This window comes from Opisthocomus hoazin, unplaced genomic scaffold (genome assembly GCF_030867145.1).
Source record: "Opisthocomus hoazin isolate bOpiHoa1 unplaced genomic scaffold, bOpiHoa1.hap1 HAP1_SCAFFOLD_56, whole genome shotgun sequence".
Taxonomy (NCBI): Eukaryota; Metazoa; Chordata; class Aves; order Opisthocomiformes; family Opisthocomidae; genus Opisthocomus; species Opisthocomus hoazin.
In genome coordinates this window covers 577,377-597,818 of record NW_027448988.1, presented here as the reverse complement: position 1 = coordinate 597,818, position 20,442 = coordinate 577,377, and the positions used below count along the sequence as shown (strand labels likewise).

General features: G+C 59.9%; 1 protein-coding gene across 1 annotated transcript; it reads right to left on the bottom strand.

The window, feature by feature from the left end:
• Positions 1 to 521: 521 nt before the first annotated feature.
• LOC142360040 (MAP kinase-interacting serine/threonine-protein kinase 2-like) lies at positions 522 to 8,626 on the bottom strand. Its single transcript, XM_075412336.1, is given in 14 exon segments — positions 522 to 929; positions 932 to 1,080; positions 1,350 to 1,393; positions 1,497 to 1,661; positions 1,755 to 1,955; positions 3,478 to 3,573; positions 3,725 to 3,780; positions 4,114 to 4,218; positions 4,308 to 4,381; positions 4,907 to 4,986; positions 5,984 to 6,081; positions 6,228 to 6,375; positions 6,469 to 6,507; positions 8,553 to 8,626. Coding segments are annotated over 14 exon segments (1,422 nt in total). The 5' UTR covers positions 8,601 to 8,626; the 3' UTR covers positions 522 to 810.
• Between the last annotated feature and the right edge of the window lie 11,816 nt (positions 8,627 to 20,442).

Sequence of the window (20,442 nt, the reverse complement as noted above, 5' to 3'; positions counted from 1 at the left end):
CCCGGCTCTGACCTTACCCCCGGGGAGCCGCCGGCCAGAGCGCAGGGGGAAAGGAAGACATTTCTCCATGCCCTGCAGAAAAGCACAGCTAGCAGTTTAAAAACAATTAAAAAAGAAAAAAAAAAAAGAAAAAAAAGGGGTGAACAGCTTACTCTGAAAGCAGGCTGCCGAGGAGAGAGGGCGGCTCAGTGGGACGGGGAGCTGCTCCCTCGCTGGGACCGTCTCTCCCCGGCCCGAGCTGCTCCCTGCCCGCCGCAGCCCCTCGAAGCGCAGCCGGGGATGCCCCCGAGCACGGGACGGCGGGGGTCCCTGCGCCCGGGAGATGCCTCCCAGACCCCCGGGAGGGGGGGTTTGTGGGATCGACCCCAACATCGGAGAAAGACCCGCAGCTCCGAAGGGAGGGACGAGGTTAAAACGCAACTCCCGTTGTCGAAAACACGACCGAGGGCCTTTTGTTCACAGCATGAAATGAGCTGAACTCGGCAAAGCGGCCGCGGATACAAAGAGTCCTTTGGTGTCAGGGAGGGAGGAAAAAATCTCAGAGCAGAAACCAAGAGTCGGGGAAACAAAAGTCCGTGTGTCAGTCAGATGTCCTGGGTGAAGCAACCTTAATGATTTAATACCTTAAAAAACAGATCTTCAAGAAACCCTCCCAACCCCAGACCTACAAGATCAGCAAAACCCTGGAAACCAGCCACAGGGACGAGTCCTGATCTTGTCACTAGCCAGAAATGGTGGGGGCTGGGGGGGGAGGGAAGAAAGAAGGAGGATGGGGGGGACGTGGGGTACAGCAGGTCCGAGGGGTGCAGCTCACGCTTGGTCAGCCACCACGACCACGGGGGCTACCAGGTGCTGCCCAGCAGCCACCGCCTTGACCAGGTTGCACTTCTGCCGCTGCTTGACCACCAGCTTGGACTCAGGAGGGGGTAGAGCTGCATGGCCCACGAGGTAGCACTGATGGTGACGGGCCGTGCTTCCTCCTCCGCCTCCTCTTCCTCATCCTTGTCGCACCATGTCAGCTGGCGGCTGACGGCGACGGCCTCTGCGGCGAAGGAGGTGAGCTCTTTGGCACTGCTCTTCCTGCGGGGAGAAAGCAGCTCAGGGTGGGATGCGGGGGGCTGGAGGGAGGTTGGGGGGCAAATATCGGGGTGTCCCCTCACGCGCATGCCACGCCAGATGGGTCAGGCACCAAAAACACGGCTCCAGCCCGAATCACGTGCTGCAACAGCTGCCCAGATGGCGAGAGCTGCAGCCAAGCAGAGCTGAGAGCAGCTCACTGGGGAGAGGAGCCAGGATTTGGGGGGCTGGAATGTGTCCCCCACCCCCACCCCAGGGCCACCCACGCTCACCTCTGCAAGATGATGGGGGTCAGCAGGGTGTTATCCAGGGCACACTGCAACGAAACGCAGCCAGGTCAGAGCCGAGCACCCCGCAATGGGGTGTCCCCCCACCCCGGCATTGGGGAGTGGAGGGGGCGGGGGGGCAGCAGCACTCACCCCCTGCACCCAGGGGTGCTCCAGGACCTGGGCCGCACTGAGCCGCTTCTTGGCATCTGTCACCAGCAGCCTGGAAATGAGATCTTTGGCCCCAGAGGAGATGTGCGCCCAGTCCTTGTCGGGAAACTCGTACTTCCCTTCCTGGATGCTCTCCAAGAGCATCTCCTGGGTGGGGGGGTAAATAAAAAAGCGGCTGAGCTGGGAGGGGTGCTGCCAAACCAGCGGCGGGTTTCGGCACTGCCGGGGTCCGCCACGCACCTCGCAGGTGTAGCACGACTTGCCGCTGTCCCAGTCGCAGTCGGAGCCGCAGCGGCCCACGAAGGGGGGGTACCCGCTCAGCATGAAGTACAGGACGACGCCCAGGCTCCACAGGTCGCAGCGCTTGTCGTAGGTGGGCGTCTCCTCGTAACCGTATAAAGTTTCCACCACCTCCGGGGCCATGTACTCGGGGGTGCCGCACTGCGGGGAGAGGCGGGGGTGAGCCCCAAAGGACAGGGGAGCGATGGGGCAGAGCTGAGAGGCAGGGGGGGGGGTGTCTGCCAGAACTAAGGGGCTACCCCCTCCAAAATGAGGGTGCAGACACGGCCGCTTCCCGGGTTTGGTCCTGGCAGGGCAGATCATCCCGGCCAGGTTTCCCATCGCCACGCGGGGGATGTCACAGCCCTGCCACCCCGAAAAAAATAAAACCCTAAAGGGGTGCAACACCCCCCCAGACTGCCCCCCAGCACTGCCGCCACCGGGCCGGCTCAGCGGGGCAGCGTCCGTCCCATCGCCCGGGACATGGCGGGCGGGCGGCGGGGACGGAGCCGGCTCTGCCTGTTCCCCTGCCTGACGCGGGCAGGGCCGCCGCAGCGGGCGCCGGATCCGGGTGCCGGAGGAGTTAACGCTGGCGCGAGGCGAGAGCCAGCAGTCCCGTTCCCCCATGGTTCCCCCACGGCTGCCGGGGCTCTGGGGCTTTCCAGCGCACGTGACCCAACCTGCAGCCCGCACCGCCTCGTGACCAGGGGAGAGCAGAGCTGCAGCCAGCAGATAATCACCCCGTAACATAACGAGAGGCCTCCAAACGAGACGCCTCGCCGGCCTCGGCAGCTGATGCCACCGCAAGAAGAAGAAAAACACCCACGCAAGCCCAACCCGCAGCAACCCTGCATGGGCTTCCACCCGGCAGGGACCACAGCACCCACCCCCCTCTGCCCCCGCTGCTGAGAACGGGAAACTCGGGACACCTCAGAAATTCAGGTCCTCCCCCTGGCGGAGGGGAAACGCGGAGGAACAAGGGGGGGGGGGGTGTTTTGGCCCCCCCTCTGCTGTTGGGCACCCCGCGTGGGCCAGGGTCTGCCCCCAGCCAGCACGTGAGCACCCTGGAAACACCGTGAGCACCCCGAAAACAGCGGGGCACAGGGCAACACCTGCATGGGTGGGGGCCCTGCTGCTGGTGATAAGGGGAGCAGGGCTTTCTGCAGGGGGGGGCAGGCTTGGTATGTGCCCCCCCCCAAATGTGAGACAGCTCCTTGCAACGCAGGGGCACCCCAGAAGCTTTCGGGGTGCCCACCCTGCAGGGGCTGCACCGCACGCAAGCAGCCCCAGCCCCCTCTCACCCACAACCGGAGTGGGGGGGATCACGGTGGCCCCCCCAGCCCCTCGCCTGACCCACTTCTCCCCGAAAGCGCAGCCTCTGCACAGCCGCCTCCGCCGGGGCCGGCTGTTGCTAAGGCTCACGGCAGCCCGGGCTCTGCGCCAGCCCCCCCTGCGCTGCCCGGCCCCCCCGCGTTACAGAACCGCATCTCGCCTGCCACTGCCGAGGGGGGTCCTGCAGTGACGGGAGCGACGAGCAGCGGGGGGCTGCACGCAGCCCCAAAGCCTGGGGGAGCCCCACCAGGGACATTCCCCCCTCCATGGACATTCCACAACACCCACCCCCCCCCCAGCACCCCCCCCCATCAACATTATACCCCCCCTGCCCCATGGTCTGCACGCTTACCGGCGAGAGCAGGTCCGGGGTGGAAATGGGGGAGCAATTCCCCTTCAGTTTGATGCCACTTGCCAGGCCGAAGTCACAGATCTTCACCGGGGAGACCTGGGGAGGGGGGGAGCAGCGGTCAGTGACCCCCCCCAGCAGCCCCCGGGTACCCTCAGCCCCGCGTTCGCGCCCCAGCTGCCGCAGCAGCATCCCCCGCGGGGAACCAGGGCCCCCCCAGCCCCGGCACCACCCCCTGCTCCCCGCTCACCTGGTCCAGGCGCTCGCACAGAATATTTCCCGGTTTTAGATCCCTGTGAGCAATTCCTGGGAGGGGGGAGAAGAGGCGATGAGTGGAAAAGCCTGCCCCCCCCCCCCCCCCCCAAGATTTCCACAGCAGAAGGTCTGGGGGCGGCGCAGGGACCCCTCCCTCCCCACCCCAAATCACCGCCCGCGTCATGGCGAAGGGCACAAATTGCTGCTGGCCCAGAGTCCCGGCCAAACCGGAGGAGCAGACTCCGCACCGCGACAACACGACGCAGCCGGGCCTGACCCTGCGCGCCCGCGGCCGGCACCGGCCCCTGCTCCCTGGGCAGGAGGGGGGGGCAGCACCCCCCGGCTGGGGGGGGCACGGCTGCACCCCGGGGTGGCTCGGCTCACCTTTGCTGTGCAAAAAGTGCAGGGCGCTGGCGATGTCCCGCACCACCGTGCTGGCCTCCAGCTCGTTCAAGCGGCATCTCCGTTGGATGTGGGTAAGGATGGAGCCTGCGGCCGGGCGAGAGCGGAGTGGGGGCTCGTGGGTGTTGGGGGGGCTCCTGCCGCCCCCGCTCCCCCCGCCCCGGCACCACACTCACCTCCCCTCATCTTCTCAAGCACCAGGTAAAACCTCTCCTCCTCCTCGAAGAACTCGATCAGCTGCAGGATGTTCCTGCGGGGACAGCGGCGTCAGCCTGGCATCCCCCTAAAAAGATCGCGGGGTCCCCCCCTCCCCGCAGCCCCCCACCCCACACGGCTCCCCGGGGCAGGGCCAACGGAGGAGAAAATCGGGTTTCCAGCGACTGAAACCACGCGGCTGGGGCCCCCGGCCACATTCCAGTGGGGAGAGGGGCTTCCAGCGCCGGGCCCTGCTCCCTAATTGCTCGCAGACACTCCTGGCTCGCTCGCCCCGCTCCAGAAACAGCCCCGCTCAGCAGCTCTCTGCGGCGGGACGGCGAACGCCGCGGCGGCAGCTCGGCTCGCCCCTCGGCACCGCTCCAACTCGGCCGCCGCGGCCCCGTCGTCATGGCAAGCGGCTCCACGTCGCCTCGGGATGCTCCCGGCGAGGCCACGCGGAGGGAGAGCCGCGCAGGAGGGCGGCCTGCCTGCCGCCCATGGGTGTCTCGAGCGTCAGCCCGGTCTCAGCCCGCGCCCTGTGCCACGGTGGGGGATGGGGACGGCGGCTGCCCTGCGGTACCTGTGTCCCTGGCACAGATTCAGCATCGCCACCTCCCGTAAGACCCCGCTGCAGACGTCGCCCTGGCGCTTCTCGATGATCTGCAAGGCAAAGCGGGCGAGACTCAGGGAGAGGCACCGCTGCTGGGGAGGGACCGGGGCCGGCAACCACTGCGCCCCAACCCACCCTGCGCTGGGGACCCCCGGGGCCGGGCAGAGGCAGGCGGGGGGTGCCTGAAGAGGTTAAGGCAGCAGAACAGGCTGTTCCCGGCAGCGGGGCCAAGCCGCTCCCTCCCGGGGCCTGCAGCCAAGGCGAGCTCTGCGGCCGAGCCCCGGCGCAGCCGCCCCGGCAGCGGAGCACGGCCCTTCGCCCCGCCGGGCGCTGGCACAGCGGGTGCCTGGTGGACGTGCCATGGGGTGAGCAGGGGGTCTCCACCCGCGGGGGAGAGCTGGGTGGTCTCACTGACCCCCAGCCCTTTGGGGCACACTGAACACCCAACCACCATGCAGCCCTCCCCCTGCCTCAGTTTCCCTCCTTGGGCACCCAAAAGCACCCCGGGGCAACAGGGGAAGCCAAGTGCCCCTTGCGTTTGGACACAGGGCCTGTCCCAGCCCCCCCACGCCGTGACTGGGAGCCTGTGGGGTGCAGGGACACGGCACCACCATCCCCAGCCCCAAAAAGCAGCTGGCTCACCCTGACCCCTCTAGTGTTCGCGGGGGCACGAAGACCTCCCTGGGGCGAGCGGGGGCTGGCCACCCTGCCGCACCACATGCCCCTGCTTGCCCCAAGTCCCTAGACGTGGCGCAAGCGTTAATTTAATCTCGTGTCTGCCCTAATTTACAGGGATAGGAGCGTGGCTAAGGGGGTTGACCAAGGTCCTGCAGCTGGGCGGTGGCAGAGGACAGCGTGCCACCTGCGTGGCCTGGCCCTGCCCCGCTCCTGCCCCTCTCCATCCCCTCTACCCCGTGAAACCGTCGTCCTGTGCCAGCTCCGCACAGCCAGGAGAGCCAGGAGCCCAGGATGTGGAGGGCAGAAGGGGAAACTGAGACAGGGGGTGGGCAGGAGCCGGCTCTGCAGCCCCAAGCCGCAGAGCTTTACCTTCACTGCGTACTCCTTGTTGGTGACGAGGTTAACGCAGGACTGGACTCTGCCTTGGGCCCCTTCTCCCAGCACCTCGTCGTGCAGCCAGTAAACATCTGGCAGGAGAGAGGGCGCCTGAGCTGCCGGCCCCACCGCGGCACGGGACACCACGGCTGTCCCCGAGCCTGGGGACACCAGGAGGGCCCCAGCCCTGCCGCAGCCCGGGGGGGGACCCCTGGGGTCCCTGGGCAGCCCCGCTCACCTTCGAACCTGCTGGAGAAGCTGTCGGTGGCTCTGCAGTGCTGCTTCTTGTTCCTTTTCTTGGTGCTGGGGATGTCGATGGGCTGACTCAAAGGCACATCTGCACCGGAGCAAAGCCACTGGCCTGAGTCACCCCCAGCCACCCTGCGCTCCCCCCAGCATCGCCACCCCTGGGGCAGCCCCTCAACGCCTTCGGGGGAATGCAGAGGGCCGACATCCCGAGGTCCAGGGCACTCGAAGACGGGCTCCAGGTCAAACGCCAGCTCGAAGGGGTTTTGTTCCTGCAAGGGCCAAGAACACGAGTGAGACGGCAGTTGCTGGACCAGCCGCCGCCGCCCACCCGGTCCAGGCACGCCGCTGGCCTTGGCACACGCTCTGCTCGTGCAGGGCACCGGCTCACGGCGCTGCTGCCAGAGGGATGCAGCAGAGCCGGAGGAAGAGGAGGAGGAGGAGGAGGAGGAGGAAGGGTTTGACCACGTCTCCTGCCGGGGATGTTGCCGCGGGGTCATGCCTCTGCGCCAGCAGCCCCAGGCCGGCACGCGGGCGATGATGAGAGGGACTGGGGCTGCGCGTACCAACCCAGCCCCGAACATCCACCCTGACCTGAACTACAGCCGGGGGGGAGGAAGAAGAGCCACAGGGCAGGACGGGCTCCGGAGCCACCGCACCGCGTCCTCCCGCCTCCCCGCAAGGTCACGGGGGGCCGGAGCCCACTCAGCGCCGCTCCGGTGAGCGCCGTGCCCGTGGCTGCGTGATGCCTGTGACCTGGCAGGATCGGTCCCCGCTCCCAACCCTCCCTGCACCCCACATGGGCGATGGGTGTGGGAACCACTGCCTCCCCCACCCCAAACCCAGCGCCTCCGCCCCCAGCACCCCAAAGGGGACATGGGGAACTTCAGCCCCCCCCGAGCCACCCCACCGCGGGACGGGGCAGTGCCGGGGGCACCCGGCCGCGAGGCGAAAGGGCCCCGTCCTCCGCGGGGTTACGAAATCTGTTTGGGTGGAGGCAGCAGCTCCCGGCGGCGTTCCCCAACCCGCCCCGGTGCCCCGGTGCCCGGGCCGGCTGCCAGCCCCAGCGCGGCGCGGGAGCAGCCAGCCCCGGCCACTGCCGCCAGAAACAGCCCGAAAGCGCCTGTTTGCTGCCGGGGCGGCTCTCGAGGGGCCGGGGGGTCCCCATCGCGGTGCGGGGATGCCACGAGCATCTCCCCCAACCAAGCACCACTCCTGATGCCTGAAAACGCTCCTGCGCAGCGTTTGGCCAGATTCCCCCCCCACCCCCCTAAAAAAAGACAGTATCAGGGTTTGCGGAGTGAGGTTTCACCCTCCAGCCCCCCCCAAGGCCCCCATGTCATGGCGGGGATGAGCGGCTCGGGCCCAAGTCCCTGCACCACGGGCAGGATGAGGCCTCCCGGGGGGGGGCACCAGGGGTGTACACGGGGGACAGGGGGCCCTGCCCGCTGCCGCAGCACCGGCGCACAAAAAGTTTGGGGGATGGGACACACAGGGCAGACGCTGCGCGGCGGCTCCGGCAGCGCATCCGAGGTGTCCCCCGTGTCCCCCCCGTCCTGGTCCCCAACCACCCGGGGTGGGGGAACGTAGGGGGGGATGGAGGGGGGGATGGAGGGGGGGCCCAAACCCCAACCAGAAGTCCTCAAAGCAGGATTAGGTGTCAGCTAAAATAAGCCGGGCAGGTTTCGGGTGAGGTCCCAGCATCCCTCGCACCCCGGGAGCCAAACTAAACAAAGCTCCCACGAAGTTGCCCGGCTGACGAGAGCGTTTGGGGGACCCAGACCCCCCCCTCGCACCCCCCTCGCCTGACAGCGGCCGGGAGGGACGGGGGTCCTGGTGCCCCGGCCACAGCCCCCCTGCCAGGATCTGGCCCTCGCACAACAGGTCCCGGGCTGGGCCCGGCAGCCCCCCACCCCCTGCTCGCAGACGTGCAGCCCACCTGCTGACCCACCCCACGGGGGACACCCGTGGGAGCTGCAGCGGGGTGAGCAAAGCCTTGCTGTGGGGGGGGGGTGTGGGGGGGGTGTCTGACCTCCCCTCGGGGAGCACCCCGACCACCGGGCCGGCGGGACATGGGGGTCCTGCGGCCCGGGTTGGGTGGCAGCACCCTGAGCGCTCCCCTCCCTCCTCGGGGGGGGGGGGGGAAGGGGGAGGTCGCTGATGTGTGTCCGTGCCCCCCCCCCCCCCCCCCACTCCGGGCAGGGGATCCAGCCGCCGCAGACCCGCACCCCAACCCCGCACTCTCCCATCCCCCCCCGGAGCACCCCAACCCCCTACCCCCTCCGGAGCATCACGGGGGCGGGGAGCACCCCCTTACCTTGAAGGAGCGGTGGAAACCGGGGATCTCAGATTCCTTCTGCACCATCTTGCTGCGGGCGGGGGGAAGGGAGAAACAAGGGAGGGGTGCGGGGTAGGAAAAAGCCCAACCAACCAACCAACAAAAACAGGAAAATAAACCGGGAGGGGGGGGAGGGATGCGGAGGGGCGGGCAGAGGCATCGGGGGGGGGCCGAGGGTAGGCCGAGACCTGTGGAGAGAGGAGACCGGGGGGGCGGGTGTCAGGGGGCTGTGGCCCGCACGGGGCCCGCACGGAGCCCCCCTGGTCCCAAAACCCCCCCGGCGCTCACCGGCCCCGCAGAGCTGCCGCTGCCGGGGTTACCGCAGCCCGCTCCGCTCCGCATCGCTCCGCACCGCCGGGAGGGGACGTGCCCCCGCCCCCCCCCCCGCAGCTTTATGGCGGCGGCTCCGCCCCCCCGCCCCGCCCCCACTGTGTGACACCGCCCCCCCGCGGGGACACACCCCCACCCCACCCCCCACGCTGCGCCCAGGGGCGGGGACCCCCACAGCCCCCCCCCTGGCTGCACCAGGCGGGGTGCGGGGAGCCCCACAGACACCCCCCGGGTTCCCCCCTCCCCACAGCCCACACATGTCACGAGCGGGGCGGTGCTCAGCCGCGAGGCCTGCGCGCGGCAGGGGGTCACAGCACAGCCCCCCCCACCCCGGCCCCACCCCGGCTGGGTGGCACCGTGGGAGCCTGTCACGGCGCGGGTGTCCCCCCCTCCCCTCCCCCCCACCCCACGTATCGCTTGACGCCGACCCGGGCTCAGAACGCACACGCCGAGCGGCGGCGCCTGGCCAATGGCTGCGCATGACGTCACCGCCTGCACCGCCTATTGGCTGCTCGCCCCCTCCCGAGCCGCCATCGCCCCGCCCCCCCGTGCCCCGCCCCTCCCGGGCACCGCGTCACGCTCCGCCCCCCTCCCCGCAGTTCGGGTGTGCCCCCCCCCCCCCAAAGTGCCGGTGGGGCCAGAGTGGGGGGGTCGGGACCCCCCAAGCCCCCCCAAATCCCGCCCCCCTCGCAGCCGGGGCAATCAGCGCCCTGCTCTACATTAGCGCTGCTAACGAGGGCGCCCCAATTAGCTACACTCCTGCTAATGCACCCCAGGATGCCACTGGCCTTCTTGGCAGCCAGGGCACGCTGCTGGCTCATGGTCAGCCTGTCGTCCACCAGGACACCCAGGTCCCTCTCCGCAGAGCTGCTCTCCAGCAGGGCCGCCCCAGCCTGTACTGGTGCCTGGGGTTGTTCCTCCCCAGGGGCAGGACCCTGCATTTGCCTTTGTTGAACCTCATCAGGTTCCTCTCTGCCCACCTCTCCAGCCTGTCCAGGTCTCGCTGAATGGCAGCACAGCCTGCTGGTGTACCCACCACTCCTCCCAGTTTGGTGTCATCAGCAAACTTGCTGAGGGTACACTCTAACTCTTCATCCGGGTCACTGATGAAGAAGTTAAACAAGGCTGGGCCCAGTGCTGACCCCTGGGGCACACCGCTAGTTACCGGCCTCCAACCAGACTCAGCGCCGCTGATGACAACCCCCTGAACTCTGCCATTCAGCCAGTTCTCAATCCACCTCACCGACCACTCGTCCAGCCCACACTGCCTGAGCTTCCCTAGGAGGATGTGATGGGAGACCGTGTCGAAAGCCTTGCTGAAGTCGAGGCAGACATCACCCACGGCTCTCCCCTCCTCTACCCAACCAGTCGTGCCATCGTAGAAAGCTCCCTGCACGCTCCTGGCCTGTCTGCACACTCACTGCACGCTTAATGCACACTTACCGCATGCTCCTTGCATGGTCACTGCTCACGCTCCACGCTCACGACTTGCTCCCTGTGCACGCCTGGCCTCTCTGCACACTCCCTGCACGCTCCCTGCACACTCAACTGAACCACGGAACCACGGAATGTTTGGGGGTTGCCAGGGCGCTCTGTGAGTCACGGAATCACGGAATGTTCGGGGTTGGAAGGGACCTCTGTGGGTCACGGAATCACGGAATGTTTGGGGGTTGGAAGGGACCTCTGTGGGTCACGGAATCACGGAATGTTCGGGGTTGGAAGGGACCTCTGTGGGTCATCTAGTCCAACCCCCTGCCCAAGCAGGGTCACCCAGAGCAAGCTGCTCAGCATCACGTCCAGGCGGGTCTGGAATATCTCCAGAGAAGGAGACTCCACAGCCTCCCTGGGCAGCCTGGGCCAGGGCTCTGTCACCCTCAGAGGCAAGAAGTTCTTCCTCGTGTTCAGCTGGAGCTTCCTCTGCTCCAGTTTGTGCCCGTTGCCCCTTGTCCTATCGCTGGGCACCACTGAACGGAGTTGGGCCCTGTCCTCCTGACCCCCACCCTGCAGATATTTAGAGGCATTTCTAAGGTCCCCTCTCAGCCTTCTCTTCTCCAGGCTGAACAAGCCCAGCTCCCTCAGCCTTTCCTCGTAGGAGAGATGCTGCAGTCCCCTCATCATCCTCCTAACCCTCCTCTGGACTCTCTCCAGTAGCTCCTCATCTTTCTTGAACTGGGGAGCCCAGAACTGAACAGAGCACTCCAGATGAGGCCTAACTAGGGTGTAGAGGGGAAGGAGAACCTCCCTTGACCTGCTGGCCACACTCCTGCTAATGCACCCCAGGATGCCATTGGCCTTCTTGGCAGCCAGGGCACGCTGCTGGCTCATGGTCAGCCTGTCGTCCACCAGGACACCCAGGTCCCTCTCCGCAGAGCTGCTCTCCAGCAGGGCCGCCCCAGCCTGTACTGGTGCCTGGGGGAGTTTCACAAACCAAGACAGAATGTCTACAACAGAAAGGAAGACCAAAAAGTGAATGTCAAAAAGTGAAAAACCGACAGAGATTAAAGAAACAAAGGAAAAATATAGAACAATACAAGTAAGTACTAAGGAATGACACAAAACTCTTGAAGAAAACCAGATTTGAAATCCTCACACTTCACACAAACATTAAAATAAGGAAGGAGATTAAGGAAGTAAAGGGCAAAACTTATAACCCATGGCAGCAAAGTAAATCCGCTGCAGAAACGCAATGTAGAAAGCAAGGGCACTCTGGAAACCCTTCGACTTAGAAAGAAACTTAACCAGGGAGGAAGATTAAGGAAGTCAAGGTAAAAACTAAAAACCGAGGGCAGCACACTAAGGCACACATGGCAAGGCTATATGCAAAAAGATAAAGATCTACACCAAAACTAGCAATACCTACAAATACACACAATGATTTCAAAAACTTAGCCTTCAATAAGATCTCAATAGGGAGGAGGATGAAGGAAGTCAAGGGACAAACGAAACAAAAGAGTGGCAGCAGACTGAAACAGCTGTGGAAAGACAATGCAAAAAGCCAGGATAAAGACACAAACCAAGACAGAATGACTACAGCAGAAAGGAAGACCAAGAAATGAATGTCAAAAAGTGAAAAACCGACAGAGATTAAAAGAAAAACGAAAAAAATAATAGAACAATAAAGGTAAGCACTAAGGAATGACACAAAACTCTTGAAGACAACAACATGTGAAATCCTCAGAGTTCATATGAACACTGAAATTGGGAGGAAGATTAAGGAAGGGCAAATCTAATAACCCATGGCAGCAAACTAAATCCGCTGCAGTAACACAATGTAGAAAGCAAGGGCACTCTGGAAACCCTTCGACTTAGAAAGAAAACTTAATTAGGGAGGAAGATTAAGGAAGTCAAGGCAAAACCTAAAAACCTGAGGGCAGCACACGAACACAGACATAGCAAGGCTATGCAAAAAGCTAGAGATCTACAGCAAAACAAGCAATACCCACAAATACAGGAAATGATTTCAAAAACTTAGCCTTCTACAAGATCTAAGTAGGGAGGAGGATGAAGGAAGTCAAGGGACAAACAAAACAAAAGAGTGGCAGCAAACTAAAATGAGATATAGAAAGACAATGTAAAAGCCAAGGTTCTTAAGGTGCCAGTATTTAATGTCAATGTCTCTGTATTTCAAGGTCAGGACTGCAACAGTTCTGCTGTCTGTGGACACCAGTGAGAGATGACCTGCTTTTCATTCGTTCAGGCACTGCACCTACACTTAGTCACAGATCTGATTTTTTTTTATGTTTTCCTCTCCAAGATGTAATAGACAACAGGGCACTCTTTAAGTGAAGTTAAATAGCAGTTCTACTGATTTGAATACAAAAAGTTTTCGCCTGTGGTACATTCATCCAGAAGAACTTTAACACCTCTTGATAGAAGGAATAATAAGAAACATGACACTTTACCAAAGTAGCTGCAGTGGTATTTTCTAGTTTTAGTTTTAACAAAGCACCTGTGTGGAAGTTGCAAGCTCTCCTTATAGATTAGCAAACTTAGCAAGGACAAGACTGTGACAAGAGCAGGAGCTGCGACCAAGAACCAGCGAAAAGCAGCTTTGCAGTTTTGCAACGAGATAGAACGAACCGAGCATGCGCAGCGCCCCGGATGTAACTCACGGGCAAGTGAGGAAGACTACCGAAAGAGATGAAGTAACGACCTAAGACCACCAGAGACCACCCAGGAGCTCTAATACACCTGCTAAAGGAGAACTGGAATAGATTCATACGCTCTCGGAAATATAACGATTAATATGCATATTGTAGTTCTATTTAACCTGAAATTAAAGGGTGTTAGGCGCACACGTTTGGAGGAGAGATCCCCCCTGTGCCCGGCGCCGTAATAAAGGACACCTGGTTAACAGCATACATTGTGCTGTCAGGTTATTACCGGATCTGTGAATCACTCTAACCATCGTTTTCCCTTTTGACTAGAAAATGAAAATCCTCAACAGCAGATAGCCCTGAAATAAGCTTCAGTCAAATCTGGACCCAATACAGGGTGTGCGTTATGATATGCCACAGATCGGGACTTGACTCTTCAAAACAATCATGCACTAAGGAAAATTTTAGGTTGTTATGCAGAGTTTTAACTCGAGTCTTGGCAACCGCATTTGGGACATGAAAGGTATCAGCACTACAGTACTACGTGCAGTAGAGAAAACTGCTCTTGCAGTTCAATTCCAACACCGCATCCTCAAACAAACTGAAGCTGCTGTGTTTGAGCAACATGGGTGGAAATCTCACCTGCCACGCTGAAGTGACGCTGGGGCACTTCTTCACCTTGTAGTCTCTTTCCTCAGGCTTAGTGAATCTCTCCCAGAGTCTGAGGCAAAGCCCATGGATTTCTCCTGTTTGCAACAGGGGATGTCTGAGCCGTCACATGGTGGTTTGTTGTGGGGTACCACTTGTACCCTGGATTTGCCTTCATAAATGCATCCCTGTACTAGAAAGAAAAGGAAAACTTCCAGTCAGGTCACTCATGAGAATGCAGTATCCACAGGGCAACACAGTGCACTGCTTGTAATGAGATTTAAGACAGTAAAGAATCCTTAAATAGCTTGATTTTTAACAGTTTAATCACATGTTTAGAGTCTGACTGCCAACACAACCGAACAAAAGAAATACCATGATAGGAAGAGTTGTATTTCAAAAAGCGAGGTTTCTCTTTACCCACCTGAGGGTCTATCACCCAGAGCAGGCTGAAGTTCTGATCCTGCAAACTGCTCCCCACTGCTTCTCTGCTCACCTTGGCGAACAAGGACAGCTGTTCCCATTCTTTTGCAGGTACAATATTTCCAGTTTTACACTGCAGTTTCAATGAAATGAAGACATACATTTAGCAATACATGCAGAATGATGCTCCCAGAACAGGCAAAGAAATAATACCTATGACCAGGATCACCTCATTTTCAGCAACTTCGGATACATCATCCCCGTGTTCCCACCAAAATGTACCACGCTGCATCAAATCAACCAGGAAAAAAAATCTTCAGGAACGCTGACCCACACACACGCTGTATCTTCAGAACCGGGCGTCTGTATGAAACTTGCACACTCAGGGCTGCGACCCCTCCCCCCTCACCCCTTTTCTCTCTCCCTCAGCCCGGGCTGGGAGCTCACCTCACCAGGGAAGGACACCAGGGAAGGACACCAGCCTCACCGAGGGACAGGGAGGGGAGAAGGGAGCAGAGAGAAAGGCAACACACAGGGAGGGGAGAAGGGAGCAGAGGGAAAGGCAACACACAGAGGAGCAGCTCTGCCTTCCCTTGCTCAGCCCACAAGCCCGCTGGTGCCTGTGCCCGGGGGCTCCGTCTCCGTCCCCTGCCCCTCCCCAGCTCTGGGCTCCCCCCCGGGGCTGCCCCGGCCGGGCCCAGCTCCAGCGGGGAGCTCCCCCCCGCCCCCCTCGCGTGGCCAGCAGGCAGCACAGCCCCCAGTGCCCGCCCCACGGCCCCGCTCCCCTCACGGGCAGCCCCAGCCCTCACCTCAGCCGGGGCCTGGAGTGGATCCTGTCCCTGCCACACCAACATGGCCACCCAGCAGCCCCTGCCCCGGGCCTGCAGCTCCCAGCATGCCCCGGGAACCAACATGGCCACCCAGCAGCCCCTGCCCCGGGCCTGCAGCTCCCAGCATGCCCCGGGAACCAACATGGCCACCCAGCAGCCCCTGCCCCGGGCCTGCAGCTCCCAGCATGCCCCGGGAACCAACATGGCCACCCAGCAGCCCCTGCCCCGGGCCTACAGCTCCCAGCATGCCCCGGGAACCAACATGGCCAGCAGCAGCCCCTGCCCCAGGGCAGGCCCCAGGACTACAGCTCCCAGCATGCCCCGGGGCGCCCCCCCACACCCTGCCTTCCACCCTCTGGAAGCCTTTTCTTTCTTTCCTAACAGCTGAGCATTTAACTGACTAAATCTCAGAGGTACTCTTGTTTCTTCTCAACAAAGCAGCCATCTCCATCTGCTCACATCTGCCAAGCACACATCCAGGCAGGCCAGGAGAGCACGGGGTCCCATCTGCTCCCTGTCCCTCACACAGCAAGGAGGGTGACAGCCACCAGCCCCTGTGAGCTGGCAGCTCGCCAACAGCCACCGCGCGAAGGGACACAGCCCCTGCTCAGACACCACGGGCCTCTGGAATGGCTTTCCAGAAAGGTACCCAGGAGAGGGACAAAGAAGGACCGAGCTTCTGCAAGATCAGAGCAGAATGAGAAAGCCCAGAGTGTAACTTGGCAACACTCCAAAAGTGAGAAAAGACACCAAACTCTTCTGAGGATGTCACATCATCTTGGCAGACCAGTGCCCTTGCCCGCGTGCCGACAGGACCCACCAAAGTCGTACTCCTGAGATTTTCACCATCTGTGGTGGAAAGCCACTGGGTTTAACTGACGCCTCCAGCCCTTGGGACAGACAGACAGACAGATGAGAGGCTGTAAGGAAGAAAGAACCCCATGCTACGTCTACATCACCAAACGTCTCCAGGCACGTCAGACCTCAGCACGCTTCCCAGTTCCTCACAGCTCTACTTGGCTACTGCAGAAATAACTACTCCATAGCACTGCCCATGGCCGACAGCAGCCTGCTGCAAACTCCTTCCCGTAATTCCACCCACTGAATACAGTCGTGTGTGCACACAGACAGGACCCAGGAAGGAGTGGCACAGCCAGGAACGGGATTTTTGCCAAACTTGACAAAGACACCCTGTGAAAATGACAGCCCTTCTGTCTGAAAGAGCAACAGCAGCTTTAGTAGCGGGGTGGGGAGGAGGGGAAGCTGAAAGAGATTCTGTAGCATTTTTCAGTACTTTCCCTTGGAACAGCTTGAATGAAATCAAGGTGCAATCATGCCTTGTGACTTTGGCCAATGAAATCCACTAAAACTTTGAGGAAATAGTTTATACTTTAAAAAAAAAGCAACAACCAAACCAAACACCACAGTTGCATTTCTAGCAATTACTGGAACTCTGCTGACATAAATGTTGCACATTGCAAAGCTAAAGCACAGCCACACAGAGCTGTTTGGTGGTTGGAATAACCACCAAATAACACAAGAAGAGGAGAACATTTTGCAGCTTCCAGCACTACAGCTGATTTTGATGGAGTCAAGAACTAAAGCAGCCACAACAGATGAAGGACATCATGTAACATCCATCACGTAACACATGCAAAAACTTTAGTTACTGCGACGCTGGTTCAAAACCGGGTGCAGGCATGACACATCCCTCCATTGCTGCTGAAACCAGAGCTCCATCACTGCTCCAGGGTTTCCACCGTGTTCCTACACACGCGCTCCTGCACCTACCCAGCTGATAAACAATCCAGGACCATAAACCCAAACAGAACGAACAAAGAAAAGCGTGAATTTTAGTGGAAGATTTCTGATTTCTCTTTCAGCTGAACATCAGATGCTTCGGAAAAGGAAACGCTGGGGCAGACAGCCCTGTCACAAGAAACTCACCTCCACGAGCAGGAACAGTGACGGCTGCTGGCAAGCTTCCGTCGGATGAGTCGCATCAGACTGGCGATTACTGGAGGAAACCTGGAACAGGGAGAGGGGAGAAAAACACCTCTGGGTTACTCCGACATCATCCTCTGAAGGAATTGTGTCACACGGGACGCACTCGTTAACTGTCACAGCACATGTCACTAGCAGTCACATGCCAGCTCCTCGTTTTATTTCATGTTCCTGATTTCTGCACTGTGTTCCTGTGCACTGCGTGGTGAGGAAGAACTTCTTCCCTCTGAGGGTGACGGAGCCCTGGCCCAGGCTGCCCAGGGAGGTTGTGGAGTCTCCTTCTCTGGAGATATTCCAGCCCCGCCTGGACGCGGTGCTGTGCAGCCTGCTCTGGGTGACCCTGCTTGGGCAGGGGGTTGAGCTGGGTGACCCACAGAGGTCCCTTCCAACCCCTACCATTCTGTGATTCTGTGATTTTGTGAGAGCCCCTGGAGAGCTGCGCAACACAGCCACTGGCTCCCAGCTGCCTCTGGCAAGCTTGGAGGAGGGCTGGGGCAACAGCTGCTTTGTCATCGTGGTGTTCCTGTTCCCTCAGGGTGGCCGGCAGATTGCCTGCAGCAAATCTTGTCCTCCTGAAGCGGCTGCTGTCCCTCCTCCAGCACATCGGCCAGCACGCAGCCAGCAGCAGGATGAGCGTCATCAGCCTGGCCATCCGCGTTGGGCCAAACCTGCTGAGCCCACCCAACGAGGAGCTGCTGCCGCTGGAGGCCATGCTGGAGGTGACGGAGAAGGTACGCTTTCTTGAAGCGGGACGGCTGCAGCCGGATGGTGATCAGAGCTGGGCTGTGGAGAGGTCCCTGGCTGCCCCCTCTCTCCAGCAGACGCTGGTGGGGTGGCTGCCTGGAAGAGCAGCCCCACAGCAACAGCCTGCTGCGTCGAAGCAAGGGTCAGGAGTGGGAGAGGCTGCCTGCCTGCCCCTGCGCTGAGAGCAAGGCTTTGCTGTGTGCAGGTGAAGACACTGGTGGAGTTTATGACCGAGAACTGCGGAGAAATCTTTGGGGAGGAGGTGGCTGACCTCTCTGGTCCCCCAGCTGAGCAGTCGCCCGCGCCCATGGGCACATCCACAGCGGTGGTGGGATCGGAAACGGCAGAGGTACGGCAGCTCCACCACCACTGGGACAATGTGTCTGGTGTGGGAGGGCGGTTCCTGATGAGTCCAAGTGGCTGCTGGGCCTCTTCCTGGCGTTCCATCCCTGCTGGGTTTCTGTGGGTTTGGTGTTTTTTTTTCTTTGGGGTGATACATTGTAGGTGAAACTGGAAAGGTTGTTCCTCAAATGTGTTAGGCGTGTGCTTAATCAAAGGAAATACCTCCAAATTTTCTACAGCAAGACCTATTTCCCAAGCAAAGCCTGTTTGCCAAACGGTCACTGACGACTCCTGGGCGCCCCTTGCCACCTGCTGACGCCGCCATTTCTGGTGTAGGCACCTGTCACTTCGCCTCCTGCCAGCCCAGGGACACCGCTCGACTCCCCGGTATGCGCGGAAGGACCAAAGAGCCTTTGGACGAAAGCAGGTAAAAGGAGTCAGCTCTGGTGAAATGCAGAACTGATTCCAGTGGGTCCTGGTTTCCCCTATCTAATCCCACTGTGGGATGGAAAGGTTTGCAGGCTCCCCCCAGGAACATGAACACTGAAGAAAAAGAAAGAGAAAAGAGGTGTGGGCAGAGGAGAGGGAATGCCAGCAAGAGAAGAAAATAAGCAAGAGAGAAAAAGACGGGGAGTGGAAAAAAGCAGGAGGGTCCAGCGAGTGCAGAAGCCCAGGTGTGTGCCGGGCTCATTTGCCCGTCTTTCCCAGCTCTGAGCGCTGCTCTGAGGCAGTGCAGCTCGGGCTGGTGCTGCGCAGGGTTTGGGAAGGACCCCACGGCAGCTCCCGGGGGCTCCCGACGGAGCCCCGCTGCCTGGCACAGGGGCACGGGGCCTCTCTGCGCACGCACAGCTCTGCGAGAGCATCGCCCGTGGGGACAAGGTGCCAGAGCCACCGCGCAGCCACTGCCGGCAGCAGCTCTGTCTGCTGGGCTGTCGACAGCTCCCTGTGCGCTGTGTTCCCAGAGACAGGGGAACCGAGCCGCGGCTGCTGCTGCCTCTGCGCGTTGATCCGTGCTCTCTGACCGTGTCGCTGCAGGTGCTGATTTCCTGCTCCTGGAGGAGCCCCTGTGACTGCCAGGCTCCCGCACTCGGTGTCCACAGTAAAAGGACGTTTTCTCTCTCCTGACTCTGCCTGCGGTGTGATGTTCTGGACGAGCTGGGGGTGTGCATATGCAATACAAATGTCACCAAAGGGCTGAAAAATACAGCTGTACTGAATCTGTGCAGATGGCCTGCTCTGGTATCTGTTGGAGCTGTGAATGACTCTTTGCTATTTTTTTTCCCAGGGACTTTTATTATTTTAATTAATGATTTCAGGGAACTGATCAAGTTTAGCCCTGTTGTTTTTGAACAGCAAAGTCAAGGCTGATTACCAGTGACCTGACATGGCTTGTAATATGCAACACATCTAATTAAAAACATATCAAATCAAGTTTCTTTCTGTTGTATGTTGTTTATTATTTGAAATCATGTCTTAATATTTTTATTAAAGGCAAAAGAAATAAGTTACTTGCTATCACCATCTGAAGTCATTCCATTACTAAGAGTAAGGCCATTCTAAAGTCAGTCAAACTGGAAATAACAGTACTGCTTTCAGTGCCACAGTAAGCCTTCAGATCGCAGGATGGACCTTCTGTGCCTCTGTTAAAACGCTCCCTCTCTCCTCCCCTTCGAGCTGCAGTCCATTTGGCGGGAGACTGGCCTCTAAACCCTGGAGACCTTGACTGTGAAAGCTGTCCTCTGCATGGGCGTGAGCGTGACCTTGAATGTTGAGACCTGTGTGACCTTGACCGAGAGCGATGCTTTAGACTCTTCCCTTTGCCTCTTCTTGGATACGGCGGCGATGGTGAGCGGGAACGAGAGTGGGAACGCCTTAATGATCGAGAGGAGGAGCACGAGCGGGCAGATCTCGACTTGGAGTAGGTATGTGATCTTCTGCAGCAAGGTGAAGTATTATACGGAGACTTGGACCTTAAAAAAAAAGAAAAAAAAAATAGAAGTTCATTCAAAACAGTCACTCTCGACAGTTTTTTTTCCTCCCAAATTCGGTTAGGGTTTATTCTTCCTGTCTATATGCTCACGTCAAAGATTCACGCAGCTGCCGACATAATGCTACTGCAAATTGCAGAACCTGATGACGTGGGAAAGGTTCTGCTCACCAGACAGAACAGCTGCTGCTTGTTAGTGTGAAAACATGCAGGAAGGGTCAGTCTTTTCCACTCCCCTCTGGCGCATGAACTACCACAGCCACTGATTGATTCAAGGTGGTGTATACTGGCCTTACTGGTACGTGAGCACGCACATTTTTAACGACTCCACCACTACTCGCAGTGCAAATCGTTTTTGTTGCAGTGAGATGCAGAAAGAGCAACTCTGAATGGCTACAGTGCAGTATCAAACATCAGGAAAACAGCATTTAGCCTGAAGTCAGTAAAGCTCCATTTTAAAATGC